We start from the raw sequence: 23,869 nt of genomic DNA, 5'->3' as shown, positions 1-23,869 counted from the left end.
TTTTTCGGACTCCATTGAATATCGATATAACGAGACTTTACTGTACTGACTTCAAATCATCAGGGAGGATAAGAAGGTGGTATTTGACATCAAAAGGAGAAAAGGTGAAAGAGGATGATTGCCAACGAATCAATACAACGTAATACATATTTCTTTATGTAGAGCTGTCACAACAGTTAAGGATATGTCGAAGGAAATAACGCCACGAAAGCAAAATATGAGCAAAGGAAATCAGAAAGGAAGGTGAGACCAGTTATGACGGAGATCTGGTGAATGGGTGTCGGGTGTCCAGACCTCCTGAATGGTTGGGTGGTAGGGGTGTCACAGGGGGTGGAAGGACACCGCTAACTTTAGTGTGACCACCATCAGCTTCGTAAAGCAGACCTCCTCTCATGGACACCGCTGACTGCCAAGGTAAGGCATACAATCAGTTTGTTGTTGTTCACGCGCTGCCAAGAAGACTGATTGTAACGCTTGTTTGCATCTCTATTTTGTGATGGTTGTTTGGTACAGTGATCTGTACACGGCACTGCTCTCAGGCCTCTGACACAGCTGTTGCTTAAAAATAGATCTGCTGCCAGGCTCGACACAACTCAGCCTCTCGAACGTTGATATCATCTTCTTAAAACATTTACACGGCACATTGTGAAATATTAAGTGTCATGTGATAAATGTTAGTCATGGAATTCATGTTAGCTGATGAATTCCATTTTGTTTTTCATAGAAGCATTGCTCACACGCTAACTATACACTGATTGGAAATCACTATCACAATCAGTGGCGGGCCGTGGATTTCATCGCTGGGCCTTCAGTAGTGCTCAGTCTGAATAAATCCAGACTGAAAAAAGTGTGGTGTTATTTACTACAAGTCCACTAGAGGCTACACTTAGCCAGGAAATAACTGACCAACTTTTCTTAATGGTGTCCATCTTTTTTTGAAAAGTGTGTCTTGAAAATGGCTCTAACAGTAAATCTCCAACCAAATCCATGTCTTGTCCTCCTTCGGCCATTGTGGGTTGACAAAACTGCTATTGAATCAGCACATTATATTTGCTTATGCAGCTCGCTACCGTTAAAGTGTGCTATCTCTGGCCAGTATGCTCTTGTCACTAGCAGCTTGTGATCAGAGCAGTTTTCGCAAACTGAATGGCGAGTGACTAGCCAATCATAGTTTGTGAAAACTCTGACGTTGACCAGCGCTTTCAATAAGTCGTTGGTACCCCTTTTGGGTTTCCAACTTGAAATCTGATCGGTAGAGCAACAGTTTGATTGACACATTTGGTACGACAGGGCCCCCAGAACTGATTGTGAAGGCGTCTAGGTAGATTTCTGACCTTGGAAACAAATGATGACTGAAATGTGATTGGTTAAATGCTCAAATATGAAAACACACACCTGGAAGCAGCGCAGCAGGGGAAAAGTAATGAAAGGAAGCTGAAAGACAATTTGGTATTATTTAATAAGAATTCTTGGACAAAAATGTAATGAACAACAGTCCGTGATTCTGATATTTTTAGGCTAGCATAGAAGGCTTTGCAGGCCTTGACGGTCCGCCACTGTCACAGTGTTGTGCTTAAAATTAGCTGTTTCCTTTTTCTCAAAAAGTAAAAATGTTTTTCATCGTTTTGTTTCATGTGGGTTCGGATGGTCAAAGAGGACACCCATTTGCCTGAACTGGGGGCAATCAACGTGGCGGACATGGCATCTGGCGAAGAGCACGAGGATCAGGCGGTGCCGAATGGCGATGATGGGGAGAGAAACATCCATGGTATACAATCGCGTTACTTGCGTTGTTCGTCGCCCAGGTAAATTTTGAAAACTTTTTTTTCCGTCAACTGAATGAAAGATGGCAGAATGACTTCACTTGTACCGTTTTCAGCCTCTCTTTGATGTCAGAGTCCAGATTTTCTGCCATTTCTGGCTCGGATGCCGCCAGTATTTTTATGGAGCCGATCCACTTGTCATCGGCAATTGCCGCCAAGAAGATCATTAATGAGGGTGAGGCACTGTGTGACACTGACATCAAGCAACAAATATATGATTTTTTTCATCATTTGATCAGTGGATGGATATATGATATATCTACCTAATGTCAACACCTGTACTGTTGCTTCTCTGATCTTCTGCTGTTAAACGAAATCTTTAAAGCTTTAGAAGTTTTTGATATTCTCAACCACATTGATTATTGCTGACTGGAGCCCCTACTGTGACTATATATGCTCCCAGCAAGACGCTGGTGCACAGCACAAGTAGCCAGGGGATAATTGAAAGGACAGCAGATAAAACATGGATTTCATATTAAGATGCTGCGAACCCTGCAAATCTGAGGAGGAATGTGATTTGTGTTAAATGAGACAATTAACTTAAAGTGGGTGACCGTCTGGATTCCACCATCCACTAATGAGCTGAGGTGATGATTTGTGCGAAAAAATGTGGATGTCAAACAATGCATGCGAATGAGCTTGTCTATCCTGAATTCAACTTTGAGAAATTCATTGGTGGAGAAAGAAAATAATGAAAACAAAGTTGTCACTTAAAGGACAACCGACAGCATTTTTTTGTTTCATAACTGACATCAGGAAAAAGTTTTATAGTATCTAAAATATCCAAAACAGGCAGGCTGATATTTTTAGTCAAATGCAAAACACCAATAAAAATGACTTCAAAATGACCCCAGAAATGGCGAGTTTCAGAAGGTCCCGCCCACTTGTTCGTGACGTCACTATTGGTCACATACTGCCTTGCTCCAGAATCAAAACAATGGCTTCAGAGAGTTCAGATTCAGACATGCTTTCTTGTTACTCATCCAGTCAAATAGTTCTGAAGAGGAAAGCATAAATGTTTGCAATCAATTAAGGAAGTCCTTCCGTATCAATTCGAGCCGTCTGGACTCCAATGTAGCGCCCCGAAAATGCACAAGATGGCGCACAAGCTCCGTTGGAAATGGGCTGATTTGTCCGCTGGGAATTTGTGAAAGCTTACACCTTCTTTATGCGTGTTACTGCAATTGGCTGCGACACACAACGATTCACCATCTCATTATCTATGTCGTTTTCCTTCTAATTTCGCGATCAACATGGTGTTTTCAGATGAAAAAAAGTACCCAAAATGCATTGTGTGTTGCTTTCTTGGTCAAGGGCGTTCCGAATGTGACGTCACTTAGGGCATCGTCATCAACTCGAAAACAAGACTTCATGAATATTCAGCGCAAGTCTTAAAACGTAAAATATAGCTATATGCGGTGGAATCTTTATAAAATGCGCTCAGTAGAAGCTGCTGGTTTGCCGAAAAAATGGAATGCGTTTTCCTAAAAATTGCAATCATGTTTTTGGTTTTGCATTCAAGGAATATTCTTTTTTGGGTTAATCTTTTTTCTTTTTTTCAGCAATGTGAAGGGTGTCATTTTCTGTGTAACTTTATCTCTTGTTTCTATTTATAATTGGATTTTTTTATTAGTGTGTCTCTCCTTGTCTGACTGTAAAGTGTCCTTGAGAGCTTTGAAAGGCACTTGAAATAAAATGTATTTGATAAAAATGTATTATTATTATTATTATTATTAATATTATGATTATTAGTACTCATTTTTCGGGTCTGTCTTCTGAAATGTGTCATTGTTTAAGATGAAAGAAACATTTTAGATTGAACCCCCTCCAACCCCTCAAAAACACGATTCGGAATCTTGGTGATGACATCATGAATATGCAAATGTTGAAGATGATCTGGACAATGTTAAACATCACCGTACTGTGCATCAGTCGGATTATGTGTTTCACTAATATAGGCATAGCAGTCAGTCCTTTGATGCACCCTGAGCTCTCGCATCATATTTTGATGCACACTAATGAAAGAAGTATTCCAAATGTTATGTAATGTAGGGAAAGATATGCCCATTTCACGATAAGATCAGAGCATTGTCATCAAATGGTGAGTATAGTTTTTGCTTTTTTGAATGTTGCTGTGCCGATGACCATTTTGTGTTTGGGAGCCTTTTACTGAGCGAGTTGCTTGTTCTGTAGCCACAAGGGGACACAAGTCTTCTTGTGCCGGTCCCAAGCCCGGATAAATACAGAGGGTTGTGTCAGGAAGGGCATCCGACGTAAAAGCTTGGCCAAAACAAACGTGCAGATCAAACCTCTCAAGATGGAGGACACTGATTTGCTGTGGCGACCCATTGAAGGGAAAAGCCCAAAGGAAAAGAAGAAGCTCAGTAGAAGTCATTTGAAGTGATTTTACAAATTATGGACGGAACTCTTCCAAAGGTGTCGGTTGTCCTTTAAGAGACACCTAATTGCATTTTCAAATGTAATTCAGCTGAACCTTCTCAATAAAAACTGAACTTGTTTTTTTTTGTCATTCGCAGAATTGCCACATCGTGGTGCCCGCCCTGAGTCTATCCCAGAGTCCATGCTTGAAACCGCTGAGCAGCTGATGGTGGAGGACCTCTACAACCGAGTGCGGGAGATGATTGATGACCGCAGCCCCTACAACACTCCCTGTGTGCTGGACATCCAAAGGGCAATGGTTCAAGAACGCCTGGAGGCCCCCAGCAGGGATATGGACGAAGTGTGGCCAAACATTTTCATTGCTGAGAAGTCAGTGTCACCTATATCTTTTCAATTAATACTTGCATCACATGACAATGATTAATGACGATGAGAGGATGTACTTTAGATAATTTAAGTACAGTTAGGGAAATACATGAGAAACAATGCGGACTCAAGTAGGCAGATTTTTTTGCAAGTTGAATATTGTCATATACTGTATCACATTTAAAGGACAACCGACACTTATGGAAAGGTTGCATCCATAATTTGTAAAATCACTTCAAATGACTTCTACTGAGCGCATTTTACAAAGATTCCCCCGCATATAGCTATATTTTACGTTTTAAGACTCACGCTGAATATTCATGAAGTCTTGTTTTCGAGTTGATGACGATGCCCTAAGTGACGTCACATTCGGTACGCCCTTGACCAAGAAAGCGACACACAATACATTGTGGGTACTTTTTCATCAGAAAACACCGCGTTGATCGCGAAATTAGTAGGAAAACTACATAAATAACACGATGGTGAATCGTTGTGTGTTGCAGCCAATTGCAATTGTAACATGCATAAAGAAGGTGTAAGTGTACACAAATTCCCAGTGGACAAATCAGCCCATTTCCAATGGAGCTTGTGCATCTTGTGCATTTTATGGGCGGTACATTGGAGTCCAGATCTTCACCGGTTTCATCCCTTGCAGACAGCTCGAATTGAGACGGAAAGACTTCATATTCATAACTGGATGAGTAACAAGAAAGCATCTTCTCCGAATCTGAACTCTCTAAAGCCATTGTTTTGATTCTGGAGCAAGGCAGTTTGTGAAGGAGTATCCTGGCGTGATGTCACGAACAAGGGGTGGGACTTTCTGAATCTCCCCAGTTTCGAGCTCATTTTGTGGCAGTTTTGGGACACTTTAAGTGATTTTTATTGGTGTTTGGCATTTGACTAAACAGCCTGCGTGTTTTGTGTATTTTAGATGCTATAAAACGTTTTTCTGATGTCAGTTAGGAAACAAAAAATTGTGTCGTTGTCCTTTAACTCAACACTTTTTTTGAATCTTAAATGAAAAAAATGAAAATACTAATTTAAAATTTCTTACATTCTCAACTCAATTGTATTTATAGAGCACTTTCAAACAGACAATGCTGCATACAAAGTGCTGTACATGTAGCAACTATCAGATAATGTACAATCAATAAATCGGTCACAAAGATAATAGAAAACACCAGTGTGTATATACTAAAACCAAGTTTGAGTAATGCACTCGGCATGCCAAAGAGTCAACGTGAGTTTTGAGGCGTGTTTTAACGGCATGTTTTTCTTGAGTTTTCCATTTTTTTGGCAGTTTTCCAGTTTGTCATGGTTTTCCATTTACCCCTATTTTTGCGGGTTTCCGATTTTTCCAGTGTTCCGTTTTTCGCGATTTCATGTTTTTTCTTGATTTTCCCTTTTTTTGCTGTTTTTCAGTTTTTCCACTGCACTGTTTTTTGTGTGGATTTTGTGGTTTTTCTTGATTTTTCTTGATTTTTCTCAGTTCCACTTTCCCCCATTTTTTGCGGTTTTCCAATGCCCCGGTTTTTGTGGATTTCATGTTTTTTTTCACGATTTTCCGCATTTTTCATGGTTTTCCAGTTTTACCACATTCCGCCTTTTTTGCGCTTTTTTCATGTCTATCACTTTCCCCCCCGTTTTACTTTATTTTTCCAGTTTTTCATGGCTTTCAAATTTCCCCGTTTTTCGCGGTTTTCCCAGTTTTTTTTTCTTTTGTGTTTTTTCTGGATTTTGTTCATTTTCACGGTTTTCCACTTTCCCCCCTTTAATGCGGTTGCCCACTTTTTCTCATTCCCCAATTTTTCACAGATCTTGTGGTTTTTCTTGAATTTTCCAGTTTTCCACGGTTTCCCACTTTCTTGATTTTTTTTCCCAGTTTTTTTTTTTTTTTTGCAGTTTTCATGGTTTTTCACTTTCCCCCGTTTTTTTTGTTTGGTTTTCTGTTTTTCCAATGTCCCCGGTTTTTCAACACATATTATGTAGGAATTGTATGCTGAGTACTCTGTGTACTATTTCATATCTTGTTGAGGACTTACACTGGTGTGTTTCAGCTTTTATGAAATGCATTGCTCCATTTTTTTGTATCGCCCAGATCCGTCGCTGTCAACAAAGCCCGGCTGAAGCGAATGGGCATCACACACATCCTTAACACCGCCCACGGCACCGGCGTCTACACGGGCGAGGCTTTTTATTCCGGGATGGGTGTGCACTACATGGGTGTTGAGGTGGATGACTTCCCTGATGCTGACATCTCACCACACTTTCGGCCTACTGCTGAATTCTTGGATGAAGCTTTGCTGACTCACAAAGGTGAACACCTACTTTGGAGAAGAAATGAACTTGATGTGTTTTCCTGGAAGGAGATCCCTTTCTGTCAAAAAGTTAATTTTGACCACAGCTCATGTAACCCTTCGAGTCATACGTTCATCAGCAAATCTGATTGAAAACAAAGAGTTTCGTTTTTCAGATGATTTCATTGAAATATCAATCTATCTATCTATCTATCCATTCATTTACTACACCACTTATCTTATTCGAGTAATAAGATTAAATCATGAAATACCCGAAGCCTCACTGTTGCTCGTTTGTTTACAGGCAAAGTTGTGGTGGTTTCCATGATGGGCGTCAGTCGTTCAGCTGTCCTGGTGGCTTCCTACCTGATGATATTCCAGCACATGACCATCATGGAGGCCCTGACCGCCATGAGAAAAAAGCGCCCCATCAATCCTAATGAGGGTTTCCTCAAACAACTGAGAGAGCTCAATGACGATTTGCTAGAGGAGAGGGAGGATGACGACACACTCAGCCAATGTTCCGTTATCGACACACGCACTCGTGCTCGGATATTTGGTGAGGGCAGTGAAGATAATGAGCAGGATCACGACGAAGGGCAAAGCATGATAAAGGTAAGAGCTCACTCCATCACGATGGAGGAAGAGGAAGACTGCACCAGCGTGATGAGCAGTCTGGGCTCGTCCGCAGTCACTGAGGAGCTTTGGAGCAGATCCAACAGACCGCACAATGGTCAAACTTTATGTGGTCAAGCGAAATCAATCCCGTCTAAACAGGTGGGAAGCACGGAAGTTGGCGTGGATGACGACGGTTTGGATAGAATGATTCACGAGTGGCAGCGCAGAAATGAGCTGTACCAAAGTGATGAGTGGTGGGAGGCGCAGCTGAACAGCGACGTGGAAGATGCGACGCCCGGCACAGATGCAGATGTTGAGAGTGTCACTAGCGAGGACGTGCACGACCTGAAGGAGTCTTTGAAGCGCCCCGTCAGACGGCCCACATCGGAAGCTGTGTCCACCTCGAGCTGCACCAGTTACACTGACCTCTGGAAGCAGCGACTGCGGGAGATTGAGGAAGAGGCCTGTGCTCGGTATCGGAAAAGGAAGGATGGTAAAGTCAACGACGGTGAAGCTTCACAACAGGAGACAAAGACTAAAATCGATGAGGAGATGGAGAGCATCCTTTCAGACAATACGTCCATGTACAATTTCTGCCTGAAGAACAAGGACAAAATGACGCCTCTGGAGCGCTGGCGCGTCAAGCGGATTCAGTTTGGATGGAACAAGAAAGATCGTGGCGACGGAGAGAATAGTTGTGTTGCTGATAATGAAAAAAGTGATGGTTTTGAAGCAACAACTCCATCCTTCGAAGACGTCAACCTGACCGCCTATCAGTCATGGAAACGGAGGCAGCAAAGGCGATTTGGCGAGGAAAATATGGAAGAGATTCTGGAGCTGAGTCGGGGTGACGATTCTGCCGCTATTAAACGGCGCCAAAGGCGAGAGGAGATCCTGGAGCGTTCCAAAAAGACGTTGGAAGAAAGCCAGTCTGTCTGCGGCTGGGAAAATGAGAGCTGTGCAAGTGGAACTACGATACCTCTCTCTGCCTGCTGGGCCGGAACTGGAGTCACCGGACCACCCAGTGTCCTCAATGACGATAACATGTCAATGATCAGCGGACAATCGTCTGTCCGATCCTCTGCATCGCAGGCCTGTAGTACGAGATCAACACACTCTGTTCTGCAGCCTCCTCCCATCCTTCCTGTTCCAACCGTCCAGGGTCCCTCGGGAGAACCATTGGTAAACCTGGCCAGCATCCAGAATTGGATCGCCAATGTAGTCACTGAAACCATTAAACAGAAGCAGAATGAGATGAGCCTGCCTCCTCCATCACTTGTTGGTTCAGAGCCGAATTTTGGTGCTTCATCCAACGTGATGACGGGCCATGGTGGAGATGACAAGGCCTCCGTGTTGAGTAGGCAGTCTTACTCCAGTAGCATCCCTCACGGTTGTGGGCGGCCAGCATCTGTCAGTGGATTAAGTGGGGCCAGTGCCAGAACGTCTTCGCTGCTGGATGCTCAGAAAAATAAAATCACCACCACCAGTGTCCCTCTCTTCAGCCTCTTCCAAGATCAGGTCAACCTCGGTAAACTGGATGCCATTGACAAGGAGATCAGGTCTGAAATGAGAGACAAGATGGCAACCTATGAAAAGAAGAAAATTCTGGAGGACAACAAGCGCAGCACTTTATACAAGAAAAAGAAACCAAAGGCAGATGAAGAGGAGGAGCAAAGGAAGGAGGAGGAATTCTTTGAAGAGACAAAGAAAAAGAAGCAGAAACCTTTCAAAACATTTGGCCTTTCTGGATGTTTGAACCTCAACCCTGCTCTGGAGACCAACAAGAACACCAGCGTGGATGACTGGCTGAAAACAGTCAGGCCTCCACCCGGAAAATCTGCCGCTGTGGCAGCAACAGAGGATCCCTATGATGACCTAGACGGCTCCGCCTCACAGTTTGACTTCTCCAGTCGCAGGGCCTCGTGTGCTGGTGAGGACGATGACACACAAACTTATGGCGGCACCTCCAGATACTTATCCCAACTGCAAACGGACACATCCGCCAACGGAGCCCACTATTCTGGCATCAACAATGGTCACAGTCAAGCCAGGAGACCATACGACAAGGATGATGAGCCGAGTGACCTCAGCTCCAGGAGAAAATTCAGAAATTATTCACAACTCAGAAGCAACGACACAGGTGGGGGGATGCGGGATGCGGATGGTGACGATGAGGAAGAAGACATTGAAGCCTTCATCGCCCAGACTAGGCAGAGGGTCAGAGCTCGAGCGGCCGCCGAGGAGCCAGATGACGAGGTCCTCGCTGCCTGGAGGGCGCAGCAGGAAGCTAAGTGGCAAAGTCAATGATAAATTGAGTGGGAAACTAATGACTGCCTTGGGGGGAAGTGGTGTAGGAAATGGTTAAATGGAGATCAATGAGCAAATGCAAAAAAAAAAAAAAATACTCTTTGAAAGGACAATTTCTGGTCAACACAGTCCTTCTTCTTCTTTTCCTTTCGGCTTTTCCCTTCAAGGGGTTGCCACAGCGAATCAGTAACCACCATCTTCAGAGGTATGATACGCATGGTTGTTTTGGCCCAGCTTTTACGTCGGATGCCCATCCTGACACAACCCTCTGTATTTATCCGGGCTTGGGACCGGCACAAGAAGACTTATGTCCCTTTGTGGCTACAGAACAAGCAACTCGCTCAGTAAAAGGCTCCCAAACACAAAATGGTCATCAGCACAGCAACAATCAAAAATGCAAAACTATACTAACCATTTGATGACAATGCCATGTATTTCTTTATTATAAAGGAAAACTTGAGCTTTGTAATTAATGGGACAGTAAATTACCACATTGGATTTTCAAATACGTATGGATTTCTTTGCAAAAAAGCACCGACGTGACTGGATAGAACAAAACACTTCTGGGTTGAAATATTTAGCTTTTTGTGAGGTTGTCAAGCTTCCTCCCATAGTCCAAAATGTTTTTAAAAAATGATTAATTGAAAAAAGTTGTATAATTGCGAAAGTGAATTGCTGTCTGACATTGTCATGCCTAACTCTGACAGGTGATATATCAAATACGTAATTCACCTTAAGTCACCTGAGATGGGCTCCAATAAGATGACAAGTATTAAAAAGTAAAAGGTGTCTAGAAAGTATCCACAGCACTTCACTTTTCCCCTTTTTATTTTACAGATTTGTTCCAAAATGGAATTCATTATTTTTCCCCACAGAAGACCCCATAATGATGTGGACAATGATTTTTTTTTCTCACAAATTTATTAATCCTAAAAAAAGTATGTATCCACTGCCTTTGCCAAAACAAATATCAAGATTAGGTGCATAATGTTCCTACTGATCATTCTTGAGAAGTTGTGTGAAATTGAGTGAAGAAGTGTCAACAAAATGTTTCAATTTTTTTTTATTATGCCATGAATGTTACAGTCATGAACTCGTTTCAAGACTTTGAACACCTGTAAACTCTTGTGTACCACCATCTAGTGGACCACCGTGCTCAGCATCTAAGAATACTTAGTCATTTCGTCCGTCATTCAAATTCTTTTCGAGTTTATAAGTAATAGAATCAGATTACTTTCCATTATGATAAATGGTGAACATAATACTGTTGCATGTGAGACTCACAATCACACACCGCTTCGACAAGATAGCAATTGAGATTTAAAAGACAGCAGACGCCTCCGGACAAGTTGTGTCCATAATTTGTAAAAGCACTTCAAATGACTTCTACTGAGCGTACTTTACAAAGATTCCACAGCATATAGCTATATTTCTATGTTTTAAGACTTGCGCTGAATATTCATGTAGTCTTGTTTTTGAGTTGGTGACGAGTCCGCTCAGTAGAAGTCATTTAAAGCCATTTTACAAATTATGTACACAACTTGTCCGGAGACGTCGGTTGTCCTTTAAGAGCCGCATGAAATCAGCCAAAGAGCCGCACGCGGCTCGGGAGCCGCGGGTTGGCCAGGCCTGCACCAAGACTACTATTTGATACGATTTGACACAAATTCCCAGCAGACAAATCAGTCCATTTCCAACGGAGCTTGGGCGCCATCTTCTGCATTTTCCGGGACGCTACATTGGTTTCCTGACGGCTCAATTGATACGGAAATAGTTCTTTAATCAATTGCAAACATTTATGCTTTCCTCTTCAGAACTATTTGAATCATATTCATAACTGGATGAGTAACAAGAAAGCATCTTCTCCGAATCTGAAGCCATTGTTTTGATTCTAGAGCAAGGCACGACGTACTGGCGTGACGTCACGAACAAGGAGGCGGGACCTTCTGAAACTGAAACTTTCTGAGGTCATTTTGAAGTAGTTTTGGGAAACTAAGTAATTTTTATTGGTGTTTTTCATTTGACTAAAAATATCAGCCTGTGTGTTTCCTTCGAAGGCGGAAGTAGACGCCGAAACATGTCAGGTATTTGAACACCGACAATACACTTCTTTCAATACACGTCTTTAAGATAAGAATCTGTTTTAAATTAGATATCAAGTAGACAGGATGAACTTAATGCAACATTTTATAGCATCCGTGACACTCTGACGAAGGCGGAAGTATACACCGAAACATGTCAGGTATTTGAACACCTACAATACACTGGAAGAAAAGAATCTGTTTTAAATTAAACCAATAAAAATGACTTAAAGGACAACCGACGTCTCCGGACAAGTTGTGTCGATAATTTGTAAAATGCCGTCAAATGACTTCTACTGAGCGTATTTTACAAAGATTCCACCGCATATAGCTATATTTTACGTTCTAAGACTCGCGCTGAATATTCAGGAAGTCTTGTTTTTGAGTTGGTGAGAAGTCCGTACGTGACGTCATGAAAGGACCCCCCCCCCCCCTGACCGACAAAAAGACACATTGTAGCAGTCCTTCATCATGTCAATGTATTTTGCTGGACTGTTTGGCTGAAAACCTTGATGTTGCACCCAAAAGCTGCCAGAAGAGGGCGTCCAAGCTCCATGGAAGGAATCTATCAGCCTGTGGAAACGGGCTGATTCATTCCTCAGGGGAGCTGGTCGCCATTTTTGAGTGCGACATTCCCCCCGCCCGTTTGCCTCAAAATGACACGGAAAAAAATCTTTAATCGATTGCAAACTTGTATGCTTTCCTCTTCAGAACTATTTGAATCATATCCATAACTGGATGTGTAACAAGAAAGCATATTCTCCGAATCTGAAGCCATTGTTTTGATTTTTCAGCAATGCAATACGTCTTGGCGTGAAGTCACGAACTGGAGGCGGGACTTTAAAGTGTCTAAAAAGTACTTCAATTTGAAACCAGAAGTGGCCAGTTTCAGAATCTCCCGCCCCCATGTTCGTGACATCACGCCAAGACGTCTTGCATTGCTGGAGAATCAAAACAATGGCTTCAGATTCAGAGAATATGCTTTCTTGTTACACATCCAGTCATGAATATGATTCAAATAGTTCTGAAGAGCAAAGCATACATGTTCACAATCGTTTAAATAATTTATTCCATGCCATTTTGAGGCAACATTGGGGGGAAATGTATCACCAAAAAAGAGGCAGAAAATGGCGACCAAACTCCTGTGAGGAATTAATCAGCGGGTTTCCACAGGCTGATAAATTCCTTCCATGGAGCTTGGTCGCCCTCTTCTGGCGGCTTTTTGGTGCAACACAGGGTTTTCAGACCAAACAAGTACAGCAAAATACATTGAGGTGATTGAGTCTTAAAACGTAAAATATAGCTATATGCGGTGGAATCTTTGTAAAATACGCTCAGTAGAAGTCACAACTATGAACACAACTTGTCCTTTAAGTATTACCGCTTGATACTACAAGACCCACAATGCACTACGCTATTCTTTGTGGACGTCACCACAAGCGCACTGACTGGGCGGTCCGACTCAACTGTGCGGCATGTGTGTGCGTCTGAAGCAACTGAAGTCGTCTGACAGCGGGCGACAACATGGCGCGGGACTAAAGTTACTCTGCTACAAATGCCATTTTCCATTCAGGGTTTACATGTTGTGGAACTTGTGTTCAGCAAGATGGCTCCGTCTGTGTTGAAGGAAGTGTCAGAGAACACGCCAAAGAGCGCTCCGTGATATGAGGCACCTTATGTTACATGACAAAATGACAAGGACGCCTTGACGCCGCCGCTGTCTTGTTTCGCATTGGTAATGACTTCTCCGTCGCTGCTTTGGAGGAAAGGGGAGTGGTGAGGACACCGATGACGATATTGACGATGACACGCAGTTAGCGGCAGACAGGCAGGCGAACTGACGGTGCGAACCGACGCACCTGGGACCGCTTTACGTGTGAGCTCTGAAGCCGAATTTACAGCACAGGATCCCCGCAGGAATGCCACGCAGGAAACAGTCCCACCCACAGCCCGTCAAATGTAAGTTGTTGTCCGGTTCTGTCTAGTTTTCTTTTTCTGTCAACAAGACAACTTTTAAATAACATGTTGGCATACCTATGTCATTTTGTTTTGTTGTTGTTCTAAAATGTGTGATTTATAAACCAGGAATCTGTCCGAATAGTCCAAACGTATTTGCTGAATTTGCTGGCCCTTCCTCTTTGTGTCTTATCGCATCCTGACGTGAACGTTGTCTGCCTCTCACAGTTCTTCCTGTTTCCACTTCCGTACCTGACCCTCCCGCTCGTCCCTTCTTCCTTCTTTACTCATCACTTCCTGTATGACTGCGGCTTATGCCACATTTAATGTTGCAACTTTTTCAGTATGTTGGAAAAGAAGCATTTGTTGTTGAATGTTTCTATATATTGGAAAACAGCAATGTGTTCAAAACGCTTTGCATGGTCATTTAAGTGTTTCCTCATTCGACATATCTTCCGCTTCACTTATTTATCCACGCTAGTTTCCTCTGTTGCCTTCTGTTATACATCCTGTACCATTTTTATACTCTCAAGTCATTTTTATTTATGTAGCTCTAAATGACAACAGCATTCCTCTCAAGGCATTTACTATTTTGAGCAGTCCAAGAAGCATACTCTACAAACATTAGAGAAAATCATTCAAGTGCTCCGTGTGTAAAAGAAAGCCAAATGACAAAATAAATTAAACAGTTATATTTATTTAGTGATTTGTACTTTAACGTTCTTTTCCATTTAACTGACCATTTTTGGATTTTTTTTTTTCAAAATCGCTGAATTTTCACATTTACTGTTGAAATACTAAGTGGAGACGAGTGGTGAGGCAGCAGCCGGCTGAGCCTCACCATGGATTGCGCAATCACTATGCTAACTGCTGGCTTGCTCTGCAGTGAGACCGCATTGCTGTCCCGCTGCATATCGCTATTAGTGTTCAAAATCTTTTAGTATGTGAACTAAATTTCGACAGTTTAGCTGGTGTATATAATGTACAGTCACTGTACAGTCACTGTACATTATAAACACTGTACAGTGTTTATTTCATTTTATTTTTACCAAAACTGCGTGCATGGGTGAGGCACATAGTTCTCCTGCCTCATGGGGGCGCTGGTGATTCCAGAGATTCTTCTTGCGACTCCTCGGCTGCAGAATAATAGAATTAGTGACAACAAGCTACAGTAAACAGTTAGCAAGTTAAGTGCAACCATCCAGTCATTTTTTCGTGTTGCTTGGCCTTATTTTCAGAATGGTGGATTACATATCTAAATTGAAAGAATTTTCTAAACTGGACTTTCAATCGAAGCAGGAGATAATAATTAAAGGAAGACCAACACCGGACTGTATAGCTCACAAACGGTGAGGGATGAATGTAAATCTCCTGGACAGCTTCTCAGCTTTTTAGCCAAGAAGGATCTCATTGAAACTATTCCTGAAGCGACAAAGTTGCTCCAGCTCGTGCTCACTGTTCCATCTGCTACAGCATCAATGGAGCAGTCATTCTCAGCATAAAAGACAGAAAACATACAGTCGGAACAGGACTAATCAAGGACGACTTTCTTCACTGGCAGTGATCTCCATTGAGACAGAGAGACTTGGACTTCATTTATAAGTAAAGGTGACACCATAATAACATTTTTTGAATTCTTTTTTTCTATTCTACAGTTGTCTGTGTAAGCTCTCAGTCGTACAGGAGTGGTCCATCGATGAGAAGGTTTCTTCAGCCGTCATCTGTACTTTTTTGTCAGACGTTTCGCCTCCTATCCAAGAGGCTTCGTCAGCTAACTAAAGTCTTACTGGTCGTATCGGCCCTATTTACATATCCCTAATGTCCAGACATGGCGGCGCCAGACACAGCTATTATAGGTCCCTACTCTCAGGTTGAGGGGGAGCAGAGGACCACGACCTGTGGCCCCACTGATTGTTCCTACATTCCTGACTAACGACTGGCCTGTTTGCCCCACTCCCTCCGGTATCATCTATCGTAATGCTGATGAGGGATATATAAATAGGGCCAATACGACCAGTAAGACTTTAGTTCGCTGACGAAGCCTCTTGGATAAGAGGCGAAACGTCCGAAACCTTCAAAAAAGTACAGATGACGGCTGAAGAAACCTTCTCATCTATGTTTGTATACAGTATGTAAAGAATGCTGACATGACATTTTAAACAAAACATGTTCACTGTTGCCAATCAAATGGTGAATAAGCTACTCTGTGGAGTTCATATATGTTTGTAAATCTGACTGTGATGACGTCAGTGCCTCACCAGCCATGAACCTCACCGCACGTCACTGCTGTACACGCACATTTCTCGACCCTATGCAAATACTGTTTTACAACAATACTTAACCTTAACTCATTCACTGACGTTCACAAATTTATTCTGGAATTGAAAATATGACTCTGTCACGTCCGCACGAGGAGTGGCAACAGATCTCGTAGGACGAAGAAAAAAGGGGAGCACGATCCAAAATACTCGATGGAGACAGTGTAGTTCAAAAAGGGTTTTACTGAGACACGCAGGGAACAAACAAGAGACAGAACAGGACGGTGAGGAAAGACTTCCGAGCGGGACCAACCTGCGTACTGTGAGGCAACAAGGTCATGGTATAAGGGAATACACCGGCAAAAACCGAGCAAAACCGGGTGACTTTTATGGTCAGAAGGCACAATCAGTGGGATTGGGATCAGGTGAGCGAGCCCGGAGAGCAGGGAGGGGAGGGGCGCACACCTGACGCCAATCAGGATGTGACAGACTTAGAGCGCCATTCCCGAATTAGTTCGGTTTTGTTTTTTCTTGCTTGGATGCTGATAAAGTGTTGGCCAGACCTCTGGCCATGTTTTTCTCTTCCACAAGGGGGCAGCATTTCCATTTTGGCAGGGAATGAGTTAACATACCTTTGAATGAAAGAGTGACGCATACATAGCATTGTGTATGGACCTCTTGAGGATCGAGAGGGAGGTAGAGAGGAAAAACAATACGTTCTCCTTGTTTGCTTTCTTGACTTTTTCAAAGCTGGCGCTAGTTTTAGGATCAAATGGCATTTATGTGTTTTTGTTCACAGTGGAGTTGGAAGGTGTGATGGCAGACAACACTGGTTGTCTGGACAGTGATATGCTACTTCATGGAGAGTTGGGCTTCAGCAATGCTGAAATAATGGATTTGCACACAGATTCTGGTCAGTATATGAACATACACACAAATACAGTACTAATTTTTAAGGCCAGAACACTAAAGTGTTCTTTTTGTTTTTTTCTCCGTGTAGAGGAGGATCCTTCGGGGCTAACACACACAGCATTCCCACCATTCCTCTCATGTAAAGGCTGTGATCAAGTACCTTGTGCGATGCCACCGGGAGCAGGATTTGATCTTGGTAACATCACTTCCTACCATGTTACATTTCATAAACTTTTAAGACATGGCACTCCTTAAAGATGGAGCATACTGATTTGCTGTGGCGACAGCTTGAAGAGAAAAGGCGAAAGGAAAAGAAGAAGAAGACTACTTTTAAGTGGAGGCAACCCTGCATGTTTTTTTCCTATAGTATATTTATGACATCTGTGACGGGTGTCACAACAGTGACTGTCTTGAGCTCCATGTTGCTGCCGTCTTAATAATACCAGACGCGTGGATGTGTCTTTTTATTTCTTTTATTGCTGCAACATAGTATGGCAGAAGGGATGGGTGAAGTCGCATGGGTTTCGTCTTGTGATTAACATAAGTCTCGTCCAAGTAGTTCTCAATATGCAAAACATTGTAGACAAAAACAGTAACAAAACAGAATGAACAACGTGTGATCGTACAGTGCAGGGGTCGGGAACCTTTTTGACTAAGAGAGCCATAAAAGTAAAATATTTACAAATGTTTTTCAGCGAGAGCCACACGCGCGCACATACAAACGCTCGCGTGCGCGCGCACACACACACGCGCACGCGCGGCCACTTTTCAACAAAATATCAGAATGTATTATTTAAAATAACTTTGTGATAGTACTCATCGTTAACATGGATGGTTTTCCGTTCCTCGTGTTTGGTAAAAATCCAGGAAAACGATCGGAATGAAATTCAATTTGCCGGTCCAGAGGAGAAGTTACTGCTAGCTAGCCTGCACACGGCTCATAAGCTTCCACACTTGCTATCTGCAATCTACTACGTTAACATGGGGCTTATTAAAATGTCACTGACATTCGACTGTTTCATCGATTGTATTGTTTCATTGCAAATTAGAATCAGAACATTTTCTCTCCTCTAATGCTCCGGTGCTTTCACGCTGAAGTGCACTAGTTGGGCGTTTACCTGTTTCAACATGACGGCCACTATCATCCAATCAACATGGCGCTTTCTGCCATTCTAGGTCAGTGTCCTCCAATCAAAATGGCGCTTTCCGCCAACTGCAGCCCCAACGGGAAATGAACGACGAAAAAAACGACAATATGTATTATAATATGTAATATTTATCGGCGAGCCATATGCAATCATCAAAAGAGCCATATATGGCTCGCGAGCCATAGGTTCCCGACCCCTGGTATAGTGGTTATTTACAGAAAAAGGGAAAACAACACACGTTCACTGTTATTTACATGATGTCCCTGAACGCATCACATTCAAGACGGCGGCGCGAACACCGGTCCGCTGGATAACTGCGGCACAGTTCAACACGAAATATTGTACAATAAAAACGAAATGAAACAATCATTAGCTGCAACACGGTATGGCAGAAGGGATGAGTGAAGTCGTATGGATTTCGTCTTGTGATTTACTGCGCAACAGAAAAGCACATGTGCTTCAAAGTTCCACTCCACAAAACTTGAATTAAATAATTACACAAAAAGTTATCTGGACTCAAAAGGAATCAGGGAACTAATTAGATAACACTAGACAGTACAAAATGGGAAACAAAATAAGACATTGTCATGAAAATGCGTGTTAATCCAGACCATCAGAGAAATGCGACTCACCATAAATGTCGTCCAAGTAGTTCTAAAAACTATGGGCGGGATTTATGCCACACTGCACCGTTGAGTCACGTCATAATTTAATAATCTTAGTGCACAACTCCGTTATACATCCATACTTTTTTCCTCACCACCATTTTTGAGGTAAATTAAAGAGAATAAAAAGACTATATGTTTTGCTATATGTTGTATCCTGGTGCCGATTGTTTACAAACTTTCTGTTCTCAAATTGTCTTTTTTTTCATCAAAATTTCCTGTCCCCCTGCAGGATTGGACCAAGATCATAAATCAGAGCTTTACTGTGTGACCTGTGAAGAGGGTATAGTGAGTGCTGCCCCCATCAAGTGCGCACAGGTGGCAGATGCCAAGAATGCTGACAGATCCCTTGATTGTGCATTGGACAGAAAGAAAAGTATTCAAAGTAAAATAGGTGCAAGGGGCGACCTTCCTCATAAAATCTACTGCTGCTCCCTGTGCACCTTCACTTCCCATTACTCCAATCACCTGAAACGGCACATGCACATCCACAACGGGCAGAAACCGTACCGCTGCCCCATATGCCCCTATGCGTCCAACCAGCTTGTTAACCTGCAACGCCATACGCGCACACACACGGGAGAAAAGCCGTACCGCTGCCATCAATGCAGTTATGCTTGCAGTTCCCTTGGTAATCTGCGTCGGCACCAGCGCATGCATACACTGGACCATCTGCCAAGGAGGGGCAAGGACAGTAGAAAAGTGAAGAGAAAAAGTGAAAAAGGTAGAAATTTATCAAATTATATTCACTTTTGATTCCCAATACGAATGTGCATTGGGCATGATTGACCCCCCCACCACCACCACCACCACCATCCTAAATTTAAACAGAAATGGCCCTCTAGAGATTAACCTTAATCCAAACAAAAGTGTGTTCAAATCCTTATTTTGTCTTTTATCCCCTACTGTTCTAGCTGTCTCAAACCTGACACAGCAAATTTCTCAGGAGTCGGGCAGGCTGCGCTCCGCGTCTGTCCTGCTTTTTCCGCTCTCCTGCCGGCTATGTGGTCTCATACTGCAGGAGGGTGACCCACACCCTATCAAGATGGAGACCAGTAACGATGTCGATACACAGGTGTGTTCGCATAAAAAATATATTTTGCTTCATTTGGAAAAAATAATCACTCCAGCAACAGATGTCGCAAAAATACTCACATTCTGTCGAAAAGCAGATACTTGTGTGAAAAAAATGCTGGATTTGTGAAAAACAGGTGCAGCTTCAACCTCTTAAAGGACAACCGACGTCTCCCGACAAGTTGTGTCCATAATTTCTAAAATCGCTTCAAATGACTTCTACTGAGCGTATTTTACAAAGATTCCACCGCATATAGCTATATTTTACGTTTTAAGACTCGCGCTGAATATTCCGGAAGTCTTGTTTTTGAGTTGGTGACTAGTCCTCACCCTAAGTCACTGAAGGAACGCCCCGGGGCCTAACCGAGAAAGGACATACCTTGCATCACCTCAATGCATTTTGCGGTACTTTGTTTGGTCTCAAAACTTCGTGTTGATCCGTGTTGATGGTGAAATTAGAAGGTAAACACATAAATAACGCAATGGTGAATCGTTGTGTCTTGCACCAAGACTTCTACTGTGTATTTAATGTTCGCTTACAAAATGTCCCAGGAGACCATTTCCACGGAGCTTTGTCCCCATCTTCTGCCTTTTTTGGGTACTGTGAATACTAAAGAGATTGTCACTACATTTCTCTCCAGATGCATCAAAATGACCGGAATAAATTCTTTAATCGATCGCAAACATGTATGCTTTCCTCTTCAGACTATTTGAATCATATTCATAACTGAATGAGTAACAAGAAAGCATATTTTCCGAATCTGAAGCCATTGTTATGATTCTCGAGCAGGGCAACACGTTTTGGCGTTACACCACGAACAAGGGGGCGGGACCTTATGAAACTGGCCACTTCCGGGTTCAATTTGAAGTAGTTTTTGGACACTAAGTCATTTTTATTGGTGTTTTGCATTTAATTAAAAATATCATACTGCGTGTTTTGGGTATTTTAGATTCTATAAAACGTTTTTCTGATGTCAGTTAGGAAACAAAAAAGTAATGTCGGTTGTCCTTTAAATGGGGACTTTTGTAATTATTTTTTGACATTTGATCCAAATCGATTCGAATTGATTTTTATGTTTATTTTTTATAGCTGTGCCGCCGTTGCTCAATGGACCTGTTAGTCAAAGATAACCTTGATTGTTCAAGAAGTCAATTTGACCCCCTGCGGTCACGCCAGCGTGGCAAGCAGCTGTACCGCTGCCCTCTGTGTCCCTTTTGGTCTCATTACCCTCACCATCTAGCCCGCCACGCCCACATCCACTCTGAGGAGAAATCTCACCATTGTCAACAGTGCTCCTACACTACCTCCCACTATGACAACCTCAAACGGCACCTGCGTGTGCACACCGGCGAGAAGCCATACCAGTGTCCATCATGTAGCTACGCCTGCGGTAACTTGGCCAACTTGCAGCGCCACGAGCGCATTCATTCGGGGGCCAAGCCGTTCCACTGTGACATTTGCGGCTACTCGTGCAACCAAAGCATCAACTTGAAGAGACATATGCTGCGACACACTGGTGAGAAGCCATACGCCTGCAGCGAGTGTGACTACACCACGGGACACTTGGACAACTACAAACGCCACCAGCGGAAACACGGACATGGTGTGGACAACTGGAACCAAACAGCATCATGAAAAACAGGGACACGGTTAGTCTGTTTGTGTGTGTTTGCTTTGACTGAGTGCTTGACGGAATGGATTTTTTGTGACTTGACTTGACAAAAACACTTGATACGCATCGCATTGGACTTGTGAGTAAAAGACTTGTGACATGAGATCTGAAAATGCGTGATACATAAAGTTGTATTGTAAAAATAGGATAAATTCCGGCTTTCTGTCTGAATTATGTCACTGGTGTAATAATCACCAATCACAACTCAATAGTGGACATGGCTTAGTTATGCTATATATACACTAGGCTGTCTACTGCCTTACAAATGAGAAGGGCTAATATTTTTGAAGACTTTGGAATGATATGAAGGACAAACATAGTGCCTCGGTAATATTTTAAATTATTTGTGGAAATATGTACAAAAAAAAACATGTTTAGCTGTTTTCTGCTGTCCTCGAAAAGTAGTTCATATGCATAGCCCTTTGCACTGGGAAAATACAGTATGTGTCTATTCTGTTTGCCTCAAGCTCTTAGCTTAGTACAGTTGACTTTTTATACATGGATTGAAAATGTATCAAAAATGAAATTATATGAAGAACTCATATTTGGAGCCCCTCAAGGTTTCTAATTTTTCACCAAATGTTTTTTTTTTAAATATTTGTCAGCTGTGCACAGAGCATATCAAGCCCTTATACTTTTTTGTGATTAAGGGCTATATCATTTGACAATCAGTGTAGAATGTACTCCCCTTCAATTCATCCCTGCAATGGACCCAACTTTGAGTCTCGACAACTTGGTTTACTTCTATGCCAATAAGATGTGAATCAAATTTTAAAAAGTGTATACAACTTAAGATGACTTGTGGTCATTTGCAAGCATTCTAAATCCTGGAGCTGTTCCAGTTCATATAGTAAATATTTCAGGTTGTTAAAATGTATCAATTTTTAAACAGCCCAATACAGTACTGTATTAGGATTTCATTATTTTCTGTAAAAAAATTGCTCAGTTTTGTTTTACATTTTGGTTTGGAATATAATGGTGCAGTGTTCCCAATGGATTCCCACAAAAATCATTTTGAGCTGTGCTCATGTTTGCAAACACTTTTATTATTTTGAATAAAAATACTTGCAGGTTAGATTATCTAATAATGCCACTATTTGTCAATTTCTTTTGTATCTCCATAAAGACTCAATACTGCATTAATCGGGTGACTTATCACTACACTTTACACATACAGGTTTGAAAAGTTACATTATATGAACCTTTTTTGCCTCGATCTCAGGTAACAGCGGAACTCTGGTGCCTTCGTACGGACAGTCGAATGTAAAGCTGATGTGTCAATTTAGTGTGATTATCAATGTTGGAATCATTGTTAATTTTTGTTACATTTCATTTCCCAACTAAAAGTGTTTTTGTTTTGTTTTTATGAATGAAATACTTCAAACCTTCGTGGTGAGTGTGAATGGTTGTTTATTTATGTGTGCCCTGCAATTGGCAGCCAACCGCAGGGCCTGTTCACAGCCCAAAGTCATCTAGGATTTGCTCAAGCAGGCGTGAGACCCATGAGTATAAAGCAGTTCAAATAATGGATAGATAGATGAATAAATATGCTGAATTGGACTTTGTGTTGCACCTTTAGTGCACACACTGCAGCCCAAGCTCCCACTCTTTGGCCGTGCATTACGTTCGGAAGTCAAATACGATCCCATGGAGCTGCTGGGGAAGAAATACAAGGTGAAACCCCGCATGGCTAATGAGTGCATCTTCAAAATTCAAACGAGAACCTCTTTGTGCTCCTTCGATAAACAACATACTGGATGATTCCTTCCCGGCAAGAGATTTCCACAGTATCATGAAACAGGCCATCGATGGTACCCAAAACACGCAGTATGATATTTTTAGTCAAATGCAAAACACCAGTCCGACACCTTCAAATAAGTACAGATGACGGCCGAAGAAACCTTTCCATCGATGGACCACTCCTGTACGACTGAGAGCTTACACAGACATCTTTGATTAATGTCTTATAAAAGTGTTGCATGCTTTTCTTCTTCAAATAATTTTCGAAATCAACTTCTCATTCTTTAATGTGTCTCTACCTGTCTGAATGAAGCGCGTTGAGTTGCCTTGGTAATGAAATGTGCTCTTCAGTACTGTATATATTGTAACGTTCAGTGCTTGTGTTATGCATGTTTGGGGGCTGGGCTTGTTGGGGTCCCGTGACGACACACACGGAGAGAAGGGAGGACCCAAGAACGGAGGTTGGGCAGTATGCCTGAGGGATTGTCTGCGCGTGAGTTGTGGCGTAACAACAGCTCCTGTTTGTGTGATAAAACTGCTAAATTTGTTAA

General features: G+C 42.4%; 3 protein-coding genes across 3 annotated transcripts; all 3 read left to right on the top strand.

The window, feature by feature from the left end:
* Positions 1 to 285: 285 nt before the first annotated feature.
* Positions 286 to 12,200, top strand: styxl2 (serine/threonine/tyrosine interacting like 2). The gene is made up of 6 exons (XM_088998941.1): positions 286 to 414; positions 1,655 to 1,805; positions 1,880 to 1,998; positions 4,361 to 4,592; positions 6,688 to 6,905; positions 7,191 to 12,200. Exons 1-6 carry the CDS (start codon positions 393 to 395, stop codon positions 9,809 to 9,811), a joined length of 3,363 nt encoding a protein of 1,120 aa, XP_088855067.1. The 5' UTR covers positions 286 to 392; the 3' UTR covers positions 9,812 to 12,200.
* A 1,083-nt stretch (positions 12,201 to 13,283) lies between these two features.
* On the top strand, positions 13,284 to 22,966 carry LOC148903273 (zinc finger protein 513-like). Its single transcript, XM_088998972.1, has 6 exons — positions 13,284 to 13,851; positions 16,906 to 17,019; positions 17,107 to 17,214; positions 19,064 to 19,555; positions 19,746 to 19,906; positions 20,996 to 22,966. The coding sequence occupies exons 1-6, from the start codon at positions 13,812 to 13,814 to the stop codon at positions 21,539 to 21,541; spliced, it is 1,461 nt and encodes a 486-aa protein (XP_088855098.1). The 5' UTR covers positions 13,284 to 13,811; the 3' UTR covers positions 21,542 to 22,966.
* A 114-nt stretch (positions 22,967 to 23,080) lies between these two features.
* plaat1l (phospholipase A and acyltransferase 1-like) lies at positions 23,081 to 23,653 on the top strand. The gene is made up of 3 exons (XM_089012908.1): positions 23,081 to 23,084; positions 23,158 to 23,264; positions 23,326 to 23,653. Exons 1-3 carry the CDS (start codon positions 23,081 to 23,083, stop codon positions 23,464 to 23,466), a joined length of 252 nt encoding a protein of 83 aa, XP_088869034.1. The 3' UTR covers positions 23,467 to 23,653.
* Positions 23,654 to 23,869: the final 216 nt, after the last annotated feature.

The sequence above is a fragment of the Hippocampus bargibanti genome, linkage group LG01, assembly GCF_051943395.1.
Source record: "Hippocampus bargibanti isolate YZ-2025 linkage group LG01, ASM5194339v1, whole genome shotgun sequence".
In the NCBI taxonomy this organism is placed as follows: domain Eukaryota; kingdom Metazoa; phylum Chordata; class Actinopteri; order Syngnathiformes; family Syngnathidae; genus Hippocampus; species Hippocampus bargibanti.
This window is presented reverse-complemented; position numbering and strand designations above follow the sequence as displayed.

Coding starts and splice junctions, on each gene's coding strand:
- plaat1l (XM_089012908.1), top strand. Junction 23,265..23,325: donor AATACAAGGTGAAACCCCGC/ATGGCTAATGAG, acceptor CCTTCGATAAAC/AACATACTGGATGATTCCTT.
- styxl2 (XM_088998941.1), top strand. CDS start 393: ATGGACACCGCTGACTGCCAAG. Junction 1,806..1,879: donor TTGCGTTGTTCGTCGCCCAG/GTAAATTTTGAA, acceptor TACCGTTTTCAG/CCTCTCTTTGATGTCAGAGT. Junction 6,906..7,190: donor AGCTTTGCTGACTCACAAAG/GTGAACACCTAC, acceptor GTTTGTTTACAG/GCAAAGTTGTGGTGGTTTCC.
- LOC148903273 (XM_088998972.1), top strand. CDS start 13,812: ATGCCACGCAGGAAACAGTCCCACCCACAGCCCGTCAAAT. Junction 13,852..16,905: donor CCACCCACAGCCCGTCAAAT/GTAAGTTGTTGT, acceptor TTTTGTTCACAG/TGGAGTTGGAAGGTGTGATG. Junction 19,907..20,995: donor GTAACGATGTCGATACACAG/GTGTGTTCGCAT, acceptor TATTTTTTATAG/CTGTGCCGCCGTTGCTCAAT.